The sequence below is a fragment of the Phalangium opilio genome, unplaced genomic scaffold (genome assembly GCF_054372755.1).
Source record: "Phalangium opilio isolate 3A_F unplaced genomic scaffold, DU_Popi_V2 ptg000042l_1, whole genome shotgun sequence".
Taxonomy (NCBI): Eukaryota; Metazoa; Arthropoda; class Arachnida; order Opiliones; family Phalangiidae; genus Phalangium; species Phalangium opilio.
The window spans coordinates 2,368,641-2,387,281 of NW_028324166.1; the positions used below are offsets into that span (position 1 = coordinate 2,368,641).

Here is an 18,641-nt window from a genome sequence, read left to right on the forward strand (position 1 = left end):
TGATATTTGTATCGTCTCTGGTTAAAAGTATTCCCTTGTAATTAAAATATACAACAAAATATCATAGCTTAAAATCTGTTTTCTGTCATTATGCTACGTTACCAGCTAATATTAAAGATATGGGTAAAGATAATTTGAACATAATTTATAAGCCGATCGATGAACGTATAGGAATAGTCCAATTCATGGCTAATGTTTGACAAAAACAAAGTAAAGCATTTTACATCGATGATAACAGAAGGTATGTTTATAATAATTTATAAAATTTTATTTTCAATAAAACATTAAAAAACACATATTTTCACTTTCTCTATTGAATTAAAATTGTCACGCACTTACAGATATTTTCTCACGCGTTTCACAAAATGCCAACTCGTTAAATACTTTAATTTCCTTGTTTAACGTGATAATATTTGAGATTGAATATAGCGTTTATTAGTCGGGACAGCATTACTACTTATGCTGTATTTATCTCCCAAATTATTTAATATAATTTCAGACCAATTAATATTTGAGTGTTTATTAACACATTTCAGCACGTGTATTTACAAAAATAAACGTGCATTTAATTGTCATTAATTACTAGGTAAAGTATATTAGTGTAAAAATTTGTTAATGTAAAAATAAATTGAACATGTGAAATAAACATTTTCAATTCTTCTGGTTTCTGAGCTCGAAATGGAGGGGCATTTTATGAATTTTTGTGACAAAACCAAATTCATTAACTACTTTATCTCTCGGTAATTTGGAAGTGATTCGAAAATGGCGAAGAACGTTAATTACAAATATTTTCAATTCAATCGCGGCGAATGGTTGTCCTGAAAAACAATTGAAATTAAACGAACTTATTAGTAATTATAGAACGAAAGGTGTTGACGAACCGATGCAATTGCGGGGACCGGCTGCAAATGGGATGTAGGCAAATGGGTGTCTTCCTTCGCTGTTCTCCGGATTGAATCTGTCGGGGTCGAATACTTCTGGATTTGGGAAATGTCTGGGATCACGATGAACGCCTGGTATCAAGGTGACGCACGTCGTACCCTTTTTAAGAATTTTCTCGCCTAAAATTGCAATGGTATTAATTTATTTAAATGTTTTGAAATATAAATGATATTGGATTAAAGCCAAATGATCTGTTCTCTAAAAATAGAGAAGGAGACTTTTAATCACTCATTTGCGAGGGGAAAGGTAAAATATTGAATTAACATATTAATGTTAATTCTAATAAGATAAAAATTAGTAAGCTGAAAACGAACCCATTTGTAAGTCTTCTGTTAGCTCGCGAGCAATGAAAGGAAGTGGAGGACACAGCCTTAGCGATTCCTGCAAAGGGTTAAGTTGGCTTTCACTTAATATTGGAAAACTTGTAATGCAGTCGCTTTAGCTATTGATCTAAAATTAACCTTCGTGACTTTTTCGAGGTAAGTTAAGTGCTTTAAGTCGGTGTATTCAATGTCTCTTTCGATGTCCGTTCCACAGACGGACGTCAACTCTTGGTAGACCTTTTCTTGAATCTCCGGGTAAAGACCGAGCATGTACAGGGTAAATATTGTAGCGGTAGTGCTGGTGTCGAAACCCTACGAAAATAATTTAATATAACCTTTTTCCATTTAAGCGGCATTATGTTATTTATTACCGCCGCAACAATAGTAAGGGCTTCGTCTCGCAATTGTTTATTGCTCATTAATTCGGGGTTTTTCTCGAGCAATTGTAGAATGATATCCAAGAAGTTGACGCTTCGAACGTTATCGTCGGGCTCTTCCATATTCGCCTTAAGTTTCGTCGTCTCCGTCTGCGAATGAATTCGTGGTTTTAATTGTTCGCAATGTGTCAAATCCGAAATTCAAAAAGTGTCTACTTACTTGGAACGTCTCATCTATCACTTTAAAAGCATTTATGGCTTCTTTTCCCTTTGCTGTCATTTTGAATATGTTGTCCGACATCAACCATGGTCGAATTAACCGGTAACCTAAGGTTTCTTCTATGCTAAAAAATTAATGATATTTTAGTTAAATCATAGTAATTAGGCGCTTGAGAACTGATTGGTTTTTGGAGATTCTTGAACTGTTGAACTGTTCCTCACGTAAAATTATATTAACTCCCTGTTTCTAATTCCTGTATAATTGTAATTGCTGTGAACTAAACATTTAACTTTTCTTCCACCGTATCCGCGTCTTTAAAGCCCAAAATATAATTGAAGATCTGGTATGCGGGCAACAAAGGCGTTAGATATTGAATCAAACAAAGGGACTTTGAAGCCCCATCTATCTCCTTTGGATGCACATACTAGATGTTCAGTCTTAACTTTACGATACTTGGGCGCAAGGTTCTAAAACTGGCATCCTCAGTCCTCTTTTGAAACAGGTCTATTCGCTACGTCGTTCTTCTTATGTAACATTAACCTATTTTTGATCCTTCTTACAATAAATGAAATTCAGATGAAGAACAAAATAGTTTAAACTAGGGAAAGCTGTGGCTTACTAGTTAAATCTACAAGAGGAATTGGGTTTATGGTGGAATGAATTAAGTTTTCTTGTTGGTACCTTTTAATGGCTTTGAAAAAGATATCGCCAAGATGTTTGTTACTTTGATAGTCTACGTCAGTAGCAGCGTCTATAAGAACAAATAATTATTGTTGGCTTTATTTTTCAAGGAAAGCTCAAACATTCGCGTACAAAACAGGCTCATGTCCCATTACCGAATACCGCCAAAATGTGAGGGTTGACTTTAAAAAATATCGCAATAAAAATTAAATTTTCATTTTGGTTAAACGATGCATTTTGTGGTGGCAGAATGAAAAATATTACACTTTTTTTTAATGAAAAGTTCAGGTGCCATAATATTATACTTTAAAAGAACGACCTTTTTCAAAATATAAAACTAAAGGTATTAAAAAAGTAAATTATTATTATAAAATAACTAACATTTAACTAATCTTAAAATTGAGGGCTTGCAATTTCCCCCAAATTTTATGAAAATGAACTTTCACATTTTGGCGGTATTCGGTCTAATGGGATGCGGCCCAATGGGACATTGGATTAGGTCCAATTTGATAAGAGCCTGTTTTGTACACTCAAAATTGCAAAGGGGCAATAAATGAGACCCATTAACCTAAGTTCACTGCAACATGCACGGTCGCAAAAATTGCTTGTCCACGGTCACGCGACACTTTTCAAACTAAAATATGTCTAGTTTGTAACTACTTTTTCGGTATATCGCTTCAATGTTAAATATCAAAAGGTTCTGAAGTTACCAATTACTATGTAAAATGTGCACTTCTCGACTGACTCCGATATGTCTAAAATATCGGAATCAGATTTGGAAATGTCTTCTTCAAATTGTGAGATCATCATTTTGACGTGCTTGTTCATCATGGGAACGAACTCCTTGATGCACCGAAGATGAAACAACGGATTTAGCAGTTTCCTCTGTTTCTTCCAAAGATCTCCCGTGCTGGAAATTCGTCAATAGACCGTTTCAAAAATTACATACAGAGAACTCAACACACAGGAGCGAAGCTGCCATCGGGGTATTCTCCCTCTCTCCAAAACGCAAAGCTTGAGGGAACCCAAGTTCACTACAAGCGGAAGCGGAAGGCTAGCCAACTCGCACTGCCTCTAGCGGTGCTTCCTGGCGAGAGTGAGAAGAATACCCCAAATGGCGGCCTCGCCCCAATGTGTTGGATTCTCTGTATGTAATTTCCGAAATAGTCTCTTAAATTCCTTTCTTGAAATTTACCTAATCATAGCAGAGAGAATTTATAACAGGGAGTAGAAACTGAGGAATAATATGTAGCTCAAAAATCACGTGATCAACAAAACTAGCCAGGTCTATTTCCGGTACTATTTTTTGTGGTCCCTCCCTCTAGAGTGGGTCTAGAATGTTACGGGAGGGTCTAGGGGAGATGGACACTACCTTTTTAGGGAAAGGGAACGGTCTGACTAAAATAACTCCAAATGGCGCCAGTCGCACTCGAAATCGCGAACCCGTACTGGGTAATTGTACAACCAACAGTGATCGAGGGAAAAGTTTAAAATTAAAGAGAGTCATGTGACCGGAAATTTACCTGGCCAGTTTTGCGTCGCAGCCTACTTGTTTGAGCTACATTGTAAATAGCACTGTCAAGGGCAAGAGCTTCGACTCCCTATCATAAATTCTCTCTGATCATGGGAAGTAAATTTTTTTTTAAATCTTACCTCGTTACTAAACCACTGCCTAAAAACATGTGGAATATCTTGTAAAGGTCGGCTTTGCTGATTTCTTTGCTGCTGGTTAGTATAACCTAGAAATAAGTGGTCAATTCGGCGGGAGTTAGCGAGGTCGAACCAAATTTGTCGCCCCATACGCTACAGGCCTTACCTTAATTAAATCTGGATCAACCAATACTACGATTTTTTTATTGAATATATTGAAATGAAAAAGTCCTTCTTGACGAAATAACGTAGCCATTCCCGTAAGGGTTTCCAAGAAATCTAAAAATAGAAGAATCCATTATCAGCGATGCGCAGATTTTCCACGACTAAAAATCACAAATATTTTGTCTGTGAAATATGGGAGTGAAATATAAAGTCGTAACCGATAAAACTCGAATTTTAAGTTTAGTGGGTATTCACAGTGAAGTATTTTTACTCTATCTAAAACTCTAACAGAAGTGAGATGAGACTAGAAGTACTAAGCTAACCAAATTCTTCACTCGGCGAAAGTGAATATTCTTGATAACCCACCAACGGTTGGCCCTCTGCTAGCGGTTTCTGAATTTTCCCCCCAAAACGTGAGACGCTCGTGGCGGTAGACGGCCGAACTAGATTCATGCACAGGCGTCCGTGTTCCACGGCTTTAGGTTAGGGGAAGGGGTAGGAAATGTTTTTGGAACTCGACCAATTTTTTTCTCTCTAGTGTAGGCGCGATGGAAGCGGCATAAAATCCTCAAATTTGTTCACTAGTGCCAGGATCTACTACCAATGCTAGAGCCCTTCACTTCGAGTCTCATCTTACTTCTGAAACTAGTTATTTAAAAAAGTCTATTACTCACAAGTTGTAGTGGTGATGTCTTTAACGGGTGGAAATAGTTTTAGAAATCTGACGTGACCAAAGGCGAAGACCGACTTGAAACCGTAATTTGGGTAGGAATCCCAAATTTGCGGTAATGGAATAAGTTTAAGCAGAGACGATATAAATGCCCTTAATTTATGAATTACTTCAAACGCGAAAAGTAATATCTTCAGCGACATGATTGTTGTCTGATGGAAAGACCAACTGATCGATCGACTCGCGGAGTTTGTACTCAAGATAGAGTCAAATTCATTTCTTATAAACTCGTAATCCATTTCTAATTTTCGTTAATGATTTGGTTAAATTGAATAAATAACTGATACACAACTTTAGCGAACATAATTTTCCTCAATTATCATCGTTAACGCCCATAGAGTAACGTAAACATAGTCTGGAGATATCTCTTAAACTTGCCAGAAGGAAAAATACCCGTTTACGATTACTAAATACGACCTTTGTATTTCAAATATTCAGATTCTAGGCTAAATAATTAACTGTTTGTTGTAATTAGAAGTCCATTAAAAACGTTCAAACTTAACTAATGGTATTTATTTCTAACCTCATTCGATTTTTGAGGGGAAAGTTGAGGCGTAAGAATACGCAATGCAATATATAGTTAAGAAAGTAGTCGTTTGAACTTAATGATAAGGTGTTACTTGTCTTTATTATATATCTGCGCTTTCCCTTATAATTTTTGTTTTCGTTGTACAAGGCTTATAGTGGAATTTACTAATTTAATTTTTGTAGCTATGATGTTAATCACCGAGTTGATATCTGTCTATAAATCATATATAAATAAAATTAAACAACTCTAGTGTAACCCTTTCCTTTTAAAGTTTAGATAATTGAAAATGGCCGCTTTTGATATCATTACAGCCGACAGATCGAGTCAATTTGTTTTTATAAAGTCTGATCCATAATGACTCTATCCAAACCGGCTGAAATTGGGACATGACAATGAAACCTAGAGGTTTCTCAATAACAACAAATAAATTAAAATTCTTGAATTTCCATTAGTCACGTACAATTAGAACACTTAAATTAAAAAAAATCCAAATAATATTTTACAAAAGCTGTCTGGACATTCGGCTTAATTACTGTTATTATCAGGAATATGCAGATTTCGAATTATAGAGGTATTTGAATTTAAGGTATTTTACAAAGCGTTTTAATTATAAATAACTTCGTGAAAGGCTCTTCATTTGCCAGCCAGATGGGGTTGAACTAATACTTTTGCGACATCAAAGTACGCAAAGTAAAAATGAGTTCAAAGCATGCCAATCTTTAACGAATTATTCTAATATACTCAGGAGTCAGAAAAGCGATAACTCTTGACACAGCTTCGCTAAAAAATCTATTTGAGCCACTCACTGAGCTTCATATTTTTCCCTTGTCAAAATTTGCCTTCTAGTCACGTTTTCTTAATTGAGTAAAACGTTTCAAGCTCATACACTTCAATAATCCAAAAGCAAATAGAAAATAACAGAGAGGGAAACACTGGAATTTTTTGAAAGTCTTCCCAAGTGCCCTGTATTTTGATTACGAAGCGAAGTCTCGTTCTCTCTCTAACTTCTTAAGTCGACCAATCAGTGCTCTACTTTAATATTGCCTCATCATTTTTAATTTCTCTCCAACGAAATTATATTTGGTTCTTGAATATTAATAATCATATATTTTGTAATGCAAAACTAGTGGTAAATATAATTAAGTTTGCCCTTGTACTAATTACGAGAGTTTCCACCTGGTGGGGGTAGCAAATATGTTTTTGTTTCACTCAAGTCAAGGAGGATGTATGAGAGGAGAGACTAGTAAAAAAAACAAGACTGATACCGCATGCAATGGCACGCAACTTCCACGCGCAAGCCGTTGGTAAAGGCGAGCGTCACGTGATCGTTGTGTATAAACGAGGGATATTCAAAATTATAAACAAGCTCATGAGGCTAGAGCAAGAATACTTGAACTCTCTTGCCGTGAGAGGGTAGTGGTAACCATGGTAACCGGGGAACGGCACAGTACCGTTTTATGAACGGGGGACTACACGAATTTTGTCTGACTCCGAATCTCCCCCCCCCCATCATATACATCCTCCTTACTCCACTCAGACGTTGATCTCCTTTCTGCCTCACGTTCTATTATTTCTATATGCCATTGATAAAGCGTTGAAGAAAAATCGTTACTGTACGTTTTTTTTTTAACCTTGCAATTTCGTTAGTTATATTTAAACGCTTTAGTAAACTGTTGCTGCGGTTTGTGGTCTTAACTAAGTACTTTCGCAAAGCATGCCCAGTGAAATAAACAACCTGCAAGCTCTCTGTTGGTTAAGTTTCCATTCTTCACAAACGTAACGGGTAACCAGAACATCAAGGACGAAAACCTGTTCCATAAAACTGCAACTAGGCTTAGTTTACCTGGTGCTCAAAATCAATTTCAATGTGAATAATCAGTTTTAATAAATATTTATTCAAACTGATAAATTTATAATTGAGTTGTCATCTCGTATTGGAAAGAAAAGGTGTAGGAAATTCAAACATGGCCCTAATTTTGAATACTGTTTACCTTGATGTAAGTGTAAATACGAGTTTTTGGTTACGCAATTAGTTATTCTAATTTAAATCCGTTAATCCAAGGTTCCAAATTGGATGGCATACGGTCAAAACCAGTTCAGTGCCAGTACCATAGATGACCCGTTAGTGATGGGTGATATTACCAATATCCTGTTCGCAAATAATACTGAATTCAGGTAAAGTTAAACCAGATTTAATTGACTCTTAATTTTAAACATTGCGTAAATCTATTTAACAGTGTCAACGTAACCCAAATTGACTTGGAAAAAATACTTGATGGGAAGGAAGCCGTGGTTTATGACCAATTAGGATGGCAGGGAGTAAGAATTTTAACATAACTGACCAACTGACCAAAAAAAAAGCTAAATATGAAAATAATTTTAATTCTTCCTTAACGTCGCTAGCTATTGGATCTATGGGTAATGCCAGTACCACTGAGAACAGTGTCCGAATGCTGGACTTTCTCGCACACCTTTATGGAAGGAGAAATGGCCATAGTGTCCGGACCACCCATGGGACACACCAATAATGTATTCGCTTTGATGAACCTCGTACACCCAATAGTAAAATACCCACTATTACTTCTGTTAATTATTCATTTACTTCAATGATGAAACATTTTTTCCTAATTTTTAGGTAATAGTCATTTCGATTATTTCCATCGTGGTTATCTCCAGAATTTCACTCTATTCTGAAAAATTCTATAAGAAACTTTCCGAAGTATCTCTCAGAAATAAAGACACTAGTTACAATTCACAACTGTGGTTATTTACAGTACCAATGGTCTTTGGTGGTAAGAAAACGAACATCTTTTGTTAAGGTCGACCAAGAGTAAATTGAGGTAGAGTTTTTTTAGAAATTTATAGTAAAGGTATGGCACGAAATCAGTAAATAAATCACAAAATCGGTAGAGAAATCACGAAATCAGTAAAGAAATCACGAAATCAGTAAAGAAATCACGAAATGAGTAAATAAATCACGAAATCAGTTAAGAAATCACGAAATCAGTAAAAAATCACGAAATAAGTTAAGAAATGAAGAAATCAGTTAAAAAATCACGAAATTTGTTAAGAGATCACGAAATTAGAAAGGAAATCACGAAATCAGTTAAGAAATCAAGAAATCACGAAATTAGTTAAGAAATCATGAAATTAGTTAAGAAATCACGAAATCAGTTAAGAAATCAAGAAATCAGTTAAGAAATCAAGAAATCACAAAATCAGTAAAGAAATCGCGAAGTTCATGAAAACGAAAATCCGACGATATCCGTTGGTTTTTCTAAAATTTTGAAATCAAACAAAATCCGAAGAAATCAAACGAAATCCGAAGAAATCAAATTTGATTTCGAAATCCCGTATAGGCTTTCTCCAAAGCGCCCGACCCCTCGTCTGACATTGATTGCAAAAACCTGTATGGAATTTCGCCGTATAAGGATTTGTTTTGATTTCAATCACGGATTTACTCTTGGCTTCATATCAATTCTATCGTTCAAAAGCATATTTCTATTGTCCTTTCACAAGTGATACCAAGTCGATTGAAAGGTTCAACGAGTCAACTGCTCTTCGGTGTATGGTTAATTCTTCCGCTGATAGTAACCCGTTTACTGGCTTCATTCATGGTATACCAGATCACGGTTCAGGGACAACCAAACCGAATAGAGGAAATCGAAGATATACTAAAATACCCTAAAATCAAACCTTTAATCGTTGACGCTTTTCAAGCCGAATACGAAGTATAAAATTAATCCCGAATCCGTTTCACATTAATTAAATCTCTTTCAAATTAATAGGACAATGAGATTGAAAGAAGGGTTCTAGAACAAAGTAGGGTACATGGAGGCATCATCGATCATATGAGCGCTTTGAATTCGTTGTCAATGGTTGGACAAGGAGATGCGGTACTTATTTACGAGGAACTGCTGGTCTCGTCCTTTACAAAAATGTCGGCCGGCGATTTTGACGAAAGGACATTTTACTTGGGCAAAGAACGTTTCAATAAGTTTCAAACAGCCTTCCTTATTAGACGCGCCTTGGGACACAAACTGATTGACAATTTGAACGTAAAGTAAGCATAAGACGTGTACTGTACCAAAAAGCGGGGGTAAATGTAACGTGATTCTTCCCAACATAATTGGGGGCTGCCAGTGAGGTGTGGCTTAAAATTACTCCTCCCCTTTCCACCAAAATGGCCACAAACTTAATTCACAGGGTGAAAGGCTAGTGGGGGATAGCTCCTGATTGGCTTAGTAGGGAATATTTTCAACCCTTTGCCAACTCCATATTCTACATTTGGAGTATTGGTACTAAACCGAATCACATACGCGATAAATAGTTCCCTCAACATTTCTCAATTAGCGTTTAACTATTTGTGGATTTTTGTCCCGCACGTCAAGAAATTGCTGAGGATTAAGTACCAAACAGTTTAGAATTCACCCTAGCACGGTGCGGTAGTTACCCATCTGAAATTTGATGAGCAGGGGAGAGCAAACAAAAATGGTGCCATGAGCCCGGGAAGAATCATGCTACATAACTAAAGTATTAAGACGGGATACAGAGTGTCATCCTTCTTCTATTACCCCCTTCTGATTATATCAAATTGATTTGGGTTGCTAAACACACTTTGTTTTTAGAATCCTGAGAGTAAACGAAGCGGGTCTTCGTCAATTGGCGATATCCTTCATTAGAAACGATATTCAAAGTTTATTAGGACAAAATTACATCGAAATCAAATCAATGGATTTGTCGCAATTAAGCCCTATCATTTTCTTAACATTCCTGGGAATTTCGCTATCTTTAGCAACGTTTATTATCGAACTCGGAATTGGCTATTTTTATCTCAAACCGAAATACAGGTAACAATGGGAGAAATCATTTTATTTTTAACAAAATCCACACAGAAATTAACATGTGATATATGGGGAACAATGGTTCCCTATTATGCTGTTATTATGTATAATAAATATTAATTGTTTAATTTAAGGAAAAGGCGACGTAGAAGTGAGAAGATTTTATCTCAACGAATGGAGTTTTACTTCAATTAATCAATAATAATTGTAGGGGAAACGGCAATACGGGATAAACTCCGCCTACAATACGTCAGACCTTCGCTTACCAAATCATATTTACTATCTAACTTGCCTGTCACTTCATAAAATCGTCCATCGTGTAAATGTAAAAGGGAGGAGCTATAAATTAATTAATTTGAAAGCAAATTAAATGTAATTGATAACCCCCCCCCCCATATGAAAATATCCATGGGAAAAATTTCACCTGACGCAATTCGTGTGCGCACCTCAGAAGTAACACAAACAAATAGCATTCGTTCTTATGTAATTTTTAATGTAAATAATTTCCCATGAACCTATTTTCAAAATTTTTAAACAATAAATGCTTTGCTTGCTTAAACGTCCCACTTATCTCATAATGTTATTTATGCCAGAAGGGGATATTAGTAAAAGGATGACACTCTGTATCCTATATAAAATGATTCTTCCCAGGATCATGTACACTTCTCTCGAGGAGAAGTATTATATACTTCTGCTTATGCTAATATAGTTAATCTTAGCTCTTTAAGAGTTGGTAAATGAAAGCGCAATTTCTTCCGCATAAATTACAGTGAAATCGATTCTCCAGCGCAATTACGGCGAAACTTTTATTTTGCAAAACCCGTCATTACGTATAATTTCAACCGTGAAATCTCGGGTTAATTCCAGGCGCAATGTAAGAAGTTAATAGCATCAGCGTAGAGCGTCGCTTTTCGCAAATAGAATTTCAGTCCTTTCTAAGACTGAATCCGACGCTAATAAAATACTCCAGAAATATAATTCGTTTATAAATAACTAAAGTGGTATTAAAAGGTGTAGCTGTAACTTTAACCAAGAATACGTAGATTTCCTCTACTAGGAATATTTAAGAAGTCATAAACCCCACACTAACACACTAACATCTGATTGAACGTAAGGGGAAGGGCTTAAAACTTTGTCAAACCGCCAGTTCCTCCTTCCTCGTTTTTCATTGACTATTCACATATATAGGACAACCGTCCTCCCTACGTTTACTCGTTCAGAAAATACAAAGAGAACATGTTTACATTCGGGTTCGCCGCTCATAGCAGTGGTCGCAAAGGTTGCTAGCTACCTCAAGATCACGTGGTTTCTAAGTTCAAATACGTTTTTCATGACGTCATGGGTGACAGGTTTTACACCTCCTTCCCTTTAATTCAAGCAGAAAGGTCCAGATTCGAAGTAGAAGAACTCTATGCTTTCCTGGCTAAACTATTATTTCTATTATAAAAAAAAATTAACTTAAGGTCGCTGAATTGCTTCCGGAAAATAAGTTGAGTTTGAACGTGAATTCTTTGACCGTGTTTAAGTATTTCGTGACTTAACCTTAAGAAACTTTATTTATTCAAATGCGTTTTACGTTCTTACAGTAAACGGTTCAGTTCGTGCAATTAAATATAATGAGCCTCTGTGAAAAACAACTTGGTATTTTTCATGACATCAAACAGTTGGGTATTGCAATATGGAATAAACTACTAAAACAATATAATATATTACAAATATTGGTGCACTACATATATTTAAAACTGAATTACAGTAATGTATCTAACACTTTGGCGAATTCCATTTACCCGCTCTCATAACACGTGAAAACAGACCTCCAAATATTTTATTTATGTCAACTTAAACATTAAGATAATTCTAAAATACTTTTAATGATAGGAGTGCAATTGAAATACATTGGGGTACAATTTAAATAGAGACAGATAAGAATTACATCCTAAGCATTTAAGCAGAAGTAAGATGAGACTTGAAGGATCGAGGTAACCAAATTCTTCACTCGGCAAAAGCGAATCTTCTTGATAAGACACCAACGGTTGGCCCTCTGGTAGCGGTTTCTGAATTTCCCTCTCCAAATCGTGAGACGCTCGTGGCGGTAGACGGCCGAACTAGATTCAAGCACCCGCGTCCGTGTTCCGCTGCCGTAGGTTGAGGGGAAGGGGGTAGGAAATGTTTTTGGAACTCGACCAATTTTTTTCTCTCTAGTGTAGGCGCGATGGAAGCGGCATAAAATCCTCAAATTTGTTCACTAGTGCCAGGATCTATTACCAATGCTAGAGCTCTTTACTTCTAGTCTCGTCTTACTTCTGAGTTAAGCCAGGAAATAAACGTGTTTTACACAATCATGTTTTTACAAATAAATTCCGTAGTTGGATAGAGTAAAGCTATTGTATATTTTTGTTTCCTTCGAGTGTTGCGAATCTGATTTAGTGAATTTAGTGGGTTTCCTGTTAGATTGAAAATATTTCTTGTCGCACTTTCCATTCCTGGCTTTGACGTAAAAACTCATTTCGTAGATAAAGCTCATTAACGAGAGAATCAAGCCAACACACCAGAACCCAAAAGCGAAATACAGAGATTTGCATTGCAACGGTTGTTCTTCGACGTCAAGATCGTCAGTATCAAACTTGGTTTGCCATTGTTTCGCCACAAAAGTGTGCTCCAAAATGGCACGAGGAATGATGCCGGATCCCGAATACGCCATCATTCTGTCGAATAACGATTGAGTTACGTTAACGGGGTGAAAGTTCAATCCGTTATGTTGGGAAGTGTCTAGAATTACATTTTGGTGCAGTAGTGTTACAATTTCTTGTAGTAGTGATTGGGCAATGTCATGTGACACGACTTGGAGAATAGATTTGACTGAAATACCGATACCCATTCCGAATGCACTGACGACGCCCCAAAAAATTCACGCATGCCCAGTAGACAGAGTTCTATTTGATGGAAGATAACCTTGATATAGACCCCGCCCCTACATAACGGATTGTAATGTACATAATCTACTGGGCATGCGTGAATTTTGTAGAGTTATCAATGCATTGGGAATGCCGAATGGGCTTAGACTGTTTCACGCCTACAGTCACTTGACCTTGATCAATCACTACTCCAGAAAATAGTAACACTACTACTTCAAAATATAGTTTTTGGACACGACCCTACATGACGCATTGTAAGCGCATAAACTCACAGTCGATCAAATTTGTCTTTAATATCAGAATCGAGATCCTTTCGATAGGCAAATGAATAGATTTCGTCCAGAATGCTGTCAGGCGACAAATAGAATGAGCTCAAATCATCACTGGCCGTTAGAAAATATCGGGATCCTTGGAGTATCATGTCTTCCAGGCCGATGGCTACGGCTTCTCCGTCGAAAACTTTAGTGACGCCATCCATAAGTTCAGGCAGTAATTGATCAGACATACCCAAGTTTTTGAATCTTCTAACTTGGGGCTGGATCGCTACCATGTTTGGATTGTTTGGATTCTAAGTTTATATAGCAATTTCAACTTAGTAAATATTTGTGTCGGGGTTTATGGTTTTAAAAAATATCCCTGTTGAACCATGAATACGTTGAAATACTAACGTATTGGTATTATGGATTCCCATCTCTAATACGTTCCACGAGGCATTTTGCTCAGACACCCGTTTAGCAGAGAAAAAATATGACTTAAACGCCCCTCCCCCTAACCTTGTGAGTGAACGGGAAAATTCATATTTTTTATCTCTGCGCATCGGCAAAATTTCAAACCCACCACTCAGGATTGGATTCTCCGGGGAGAGATAAATCCCATTCCCCACGCACGTGACCAAGCTACTTGTGCCTCGATTTGCAATCATCTCACGCGTATTTGGTGGCCACTGGCCATATTTTTGGCCTACTTTGGAATCCATAGTACGTTAGTATTCAAGTAGAACTTGTACAAGAAATCTATGTAAATTCCTGTTGGATGCGATACCCTTACGTCAAGCAACGATTCAACGGGCGTATCCACTAGAACAAATATTTCAATTCCTGAATGTCCAATAAGATCGGTCAACGTTCGAATATGGCGAGGTTGTTCCGGTAGCGTTAATTTAGACAAAAGAATTCCGGTGTACGATGAGGTCAAAAGAAAAGTTGCCAAAATCCATGGAAAATAAGCCACTCGTTTCGAAATCGGATGAGGTTCAATAGAACACGCTTTAAATAATGTAATAAACGAAGCTATTACAAATTTACGTCAAAAGGTGCTGTTTAACAAGTACAAGTAGGTACGTGAATGTTGATTTTCATGTGTTGCGTTTAAGGGAGTATAAAATGGACTAAGAGTAAATCAAGAAGTACAGATACTACAGAACAATAGACCATTCCAATAATTACTTGAGGAAAAACCAACACACAGGCGGGAGTTAGGTTATTTCAGTGGTACCAAGAGGCAACGTCAGACGTAGCCCGAATTCACTACATGCGTAGGGAGGCTAGCGCACTCTCACTGCCTCTAGCGGTTGGAAATAACCTAAGGTGGCCCCGCCCCTATGGTGTTTGCTTCTCTTTTGGAACTTATGGAACCGTCTATTGCTTTAGTTTAATAGAGTATCTGCTTGCCATTTCTGAAGAAAGACTGGTCCTATTGCGAAAACCAGTCAACTACTCACGTTGCTTAAACAAGATGGTATGAGACCAAAACAAATATCCAAGATATAGTCGAGAAAATTTAGCACGTTTGTAGAATAATTCGGCAGTTAGAATTCTGGCAGCTGTTCCAAATAATGGCAAAGCGAAGAAAGTCGCTATCAAGTAAATCCATGTCTGCAACAACATGATTGTTCAAATATATTTCGTTACATTGGAGGAAAGGACCAAACTAGCATTTTTTCGTTTCATTCGAAATATGCTGGGTGTTCATTACTTTGATGATTTTTCGAATCAAAAGAAAACAATGAATAGAGGGACTTGCAAACCTGATAATCGAAGATGTACAACGCCGCCAATAAATGCGTTTCAATTCGTAGAGGTTGTCCAGAAAGCATGCTCCATTTTTGAATTATTACCGGTATAGTGAAATCCAAAATCCCAACGTTATCGACAGTGACCGGTATGGGACAAAGCGATATGTCCGTTTGCTGTCAATGTTATTAAGGATTATTTTTTGATTTTGACTTAAGAAGTACTAAACGTGTGCTAGAAGCAACGCCGTAATTCTCAATAGGGACTTGGCAGTATTACGTCATGCAACGTCAGACTACCTTACACTAGTGCTAAAAAACATACCAGGAGGAAGGGCTTATATAGCATGCATCCTGTTAAAAAACATACCATAATGGTGCTGGGGGCGAAGTTAAGCCCGAATTTCCAAGTCCCTATTAAACCTTCGTATCCCATCCCTAGGGTTGACGCTCACATATTCAAAATGCAATTGGGTAACTAAATTTTCAGTGCGTAGGGTTACTAAATTCGAATGTGCGTAAATAGTCTAGTTTAACGAGTATTGGGACAGTGTTCGTGGCAACAAAGCGCAAGACGTGATTGACAAACGAGTGCTACAATATAACTTTTAAAAGGAAACTACATTTTCAGTGTGAAGGGTCACTGCTGTAAATAGACTCAACTGTTTGGGACACAGAGTTTATGGCTACAATTTGTAGATTTAAGGCTTACATTATTGTAAAGGTTTCCTATCAGCCCAGTGTACAAATCACCCTTTTTCTTTCCAATTTGATTATCCAGCACTTGATATATTGTATAGCTATCATGTTTTATGTAATTATAAGAAAATTTACACAAATGATGTACCAATTCTAACCTATTTCAAGTTATACCTAGTATTTAACGCTTGTACAATACGATGAAAGACCTCTCGCATATGACCTTCAATTTGAACTTCAAAGTAATCATTCCAACTTGTCTCCAAGAAAAACACTAACTACGTAAATAGAGTAAAATACACAAGGGGTTCGTTCCCAAAAGAATGGTAGAACCGAAATGCGATTATGATTCGAAAATGTATCTCCTATGACCTTTCGTAACAAGGGTCACGGTAAACAAGTTATGATTGGAGAGTTTTTGGGATAAATAAGCATTGACCTACAATTTCTTAAATAAATTTAAGGGATCACTGTAAAACATTGTAATCATGACTTGTTTGATGCAGACGTTGCATTTTCGACTCAAAATCGCATTTAGAACAGTTTCACTGAAATTCGGTTCTACCACCTTCTACCCAGCCTTAGTGTTTCTTGAAACTAATTATTGTTCAGGTACACTAATTTCTTTAATTTAAAATTCTTACATCAATTGTTGCAAAGCGAACTCTGGACCCTTCGTAGAAGTCCCAACGACTCATCCCGATCTTCGCAAGAGTAACTTGTGTTTTGACAATGAGGTTAGTCAGTGAGTCGCAAGAGTTGGCTCGAACTAAATCGCTGGATGCGAGTATTGAGAGTTGAACTCGAATGTTATCGATTATCTGACACCAAGGCGGAGCGTTTCATTACTAGATTTTCTACTGTCTTTTCAAACTTGGTGATGTGCGTCAACAAAGCATTATTTAAACAGTTTGGCCGCAATGACTTTTCCAATCTTCCAAATCAATTTTGTGAGAAAACTACCGAATGTTCAAACGATAAAACCCAACACCTGTTGTCCTTCAAAACAATGGATTTTTAAGGTCGAATCTTGAATAAATAAAGACCATTCCATTAAATGCTTGCAGAGAAACTAACACACAGAGGCGTAGCGGGTCCACCATTGGATTCTATTTCCTTCGCTTTATGTATTTTAACCGAAATTCAAAGTACCCCCAAAAAAACTCAGCCTAAGACAGTAGCCAAATCGGACAAGATGATGTACCGGAAGTTGAGGACCATTCAGAAGGAAAACAAGATAACGAATCTCAGCAAGCTGCAGCGCTTATACATAGTAGTACTGAAAGGGGAGGGGCTACGGGGACATGACGTAAAAATTGGTAGTCTAAACTGTATGGCCTGAGCTGACGACTTATGACAATATGGTCGCTAAAACCTAGGCTGGAGATAGGAGGTCGTGACGTCACGAGTGAGTTCGTAGTAGCAGACTACTGTAAGAAATAGGAACTTGATGACAATAAGCGCAGTATTAGGTCAATGTGTACACAGAGGAGAGAAATGGCATTTAATCGAATTGCACGTAGAACAAAATTATGGAATCCTACAGGTATTGGTCAAATGGTGTGATACGTTTGAACTTCAACCTACTGGTATTTCTAAATAGACGTTTGACAAATTTTGGTTATGTTACTATATTTTTGTATGAGCAATATTACAGTGAAAATTATTTTGGTGACGTGTCATAAAATCTTGTGTTGCTGGGGAGTGCCGAAGTTTTTTTAAAATTTATGTTGGGGAATTCGAAAAAAAACCCCAGACAAAAATACAATAATAGTTTGCGGACACGTTATTTTGTTATTCCGATAGAAATCCATTAACGGATTGGTATATAGAGCATGGGAACCCAAAACAATAGTTATGCTACAACTAGAGACAGTTTCGAAACCATTTGATCGGAGAAAGTAACAGGTGCTCATTTTTGGACTGTTTTGCTTTTGACGTCGTAGTTTCGAACATTTCGACACGACACGAAAGCGACAGAAACTTTTAAAGTAATTTTGTTTTGACAGGAATAAATACAGCTAATGGGAATCATTGTGCCCCCTATATTCCATATGTTAATTTCTATGCGGGCTTGAGTTCTGTCCAACCATAGCCGTGCGTCGAATCAGGGCCGGAAATAAGAAAAATTTCTTATAGGTCATGCGTCCAGTGACCCCCTGTTTGAGTTTGACTGGAAAATTTATAGAACATTGTCCAATGGAGTGTGCAAAAATAGTATCGCATGATTCGCATCTCCATAGTCAAGCTATCAAAACTTATTGCTCAAACTGTCCAGTGACCCCCTTAGCTTTAACAAAATTATGGGACGTTATAAAATTTTATTGTACAGTGTCCAGTGTCCTGTGCTTATTTCCGGCCCTGGCGTCGAATTCCGTTGCGTGAATTTCCCCGTGAAAATCTCTAATTTTGCTCCATAATTCGAAAATTCGAACCCATCAAAAACATAGCGAAGCCTATTTTTACTCCAATAATACTACTCCATGGGGGAATTTATACCCAAAGCTGAGACGGCGTTCAGTACCTTGAACCGAATTGTTTTACGATTGCGAAAA

The 18,641-nt window shown here is 37.1% G+C and overlaps 3 protein-coding genes across 3 annotated transcripts; 1 reads left to right on the forward strand and 2 right to left on the reverse strand.

The window, feature by feature from the left end:
- On the reverse strand, positions 1-5,327 carry LOC149678280 (cytochrome P450 4V2-like). The gene is made up of 11 exons (XM_089837031.1): positions 5,033-5,327; positions 4,360-4,472; positions 4,197-4,282; positions 3,254-3,453; positions 2,544-2,613; positions 1,863-1,986; positions 1,637-1,792; positions 1,404-1,577; positions 1,257-1,323; positions 882-1,061; positions 1-818 (listed from the first exon to the last, which is right to left on the reverse strand). The coding sequence occupies exons 1-11, from the start codon at positions 5,325-5,327 to the stop codon at positions 652-654; spliced, it is 1,632 nt and encodes a 543-aa protein (XP_089693157.1). The 3' UTR covers positions 1-651.
- A 2,254-nt stretch (positions 5,328-7,581) lies between these two features.
- On the forward strand, positions 7,582-10,694 carry LOC149678281 (uncharacterized). The gene is made up of 9 exons (XM_089837032.1): positions 7,582-7,614; positions 7,680-7,792; positions 7,855-7,936; positions 8,021-8,179; positions 8,253-8,409; positions 9,137-9,348; positions 9,406-9,680; positions 10,246-10,467; positions 10,673-10,694. Exons 1-9 carry the CDS (start codon positions 7,582-7,584, stop codon positions 10,692-10,694), a joined length of 1,275 nt encoding a protein of 424 aa, XP_089693158.1.
- Positions 10,695-12,315: 1,621 nt separating this feature from the next.
- On the reverse strand, positions 12,316-18,552 carry LOC149678282 (glutamate receptor U1-like). Its single transcript, XM_089837113.1, has 8 exons — positions 16,731-18,552; positions 16,261-16,364; positions 16,100-16,187; positions 15,403-15,564; positions 15,097-15,250; positions 14,424-14,641; positions 13,649-13,944; positions 12,316-13,166 (listed from the first exon to the last, which is right to left on the reverse strand). The coding sequence occupies exons 1-8, from the start codon at positions 16,782-16,784 to the stop codon at positions 12,809-12,811; spliced, it is 1,434 nt and encodes a 477-aa protein (XP_089693239.1). The 5' UTR covers positions 16,785-18,552; the 3' UTR covers positions 12,316-12,808.
- Between the last annotated feature and the right edge of the window lie 89 nt (positions 18,553-18,641).

Bases quoted from the DNA above. Each gene is read 5' to 3' on its own strand.
- LOC149678280 (XM_089837031.1), bottom strand. From the start codon at position 5,327: ATGGATTACGAGTTTATAAGAAATGAATTTGACTCTATCTTGAGTACA. The intron at 1,987-2,543 runs GTACCAACAAGA...TTAATTTTTTAG, and splicing joins TTTTTCAAAGCCATTAAAAG to CATAGAAGAAACCTTAGGTT. The intron at 1,578-1,636 runs GTAATAAATAAC...TTATTTTCGTAG, and splicing joins CCCTTACTATTGTTGCGGCG to GGTTTCGACACCAGCACTAC.
- LOC149678281 (XM_089837032.1), top strand. From the start codon at position 7,582: ATGGCCCTAATTTTGAATACTGTTTACCTTGAT. The intron at 8,180-8,252 runs GTAAAATACCCA...CCTAATTTTTAG, and splicing joins TGAACCTCGTACACCCAATA to GTAATAGTCATTTCGATTAT. The intron at 8,410-9,136 runs GTAAGAAAACGA...TCCTTTCACAAG, and splicing joins AGTACCAATGGTCTTTGGTG to TGATACCAAGTCGATTGAAA.
- LOC149678282 (XM_089837113.1), bottom strand. From the start codon at position 16,784: ATGAGTCGTTGGGACTTCTACGAAGGGTCCAGAGTTCGCTTTGCAACA. The intron at 15,565-16,099 runs GTAAGCCTTAAA...TAACATTGACAG, and splicing joins TAGGAAACCTTTACAATAAT to CAAACGGACATATCGCTTTG. The intron at 15,251-15,402 runs GTTTGCAAGTCC...ATGTTGTTGCAG, and splicing joins TGTACATCTTCGATTATCAG to ACATGGATTTACTTGATAGC.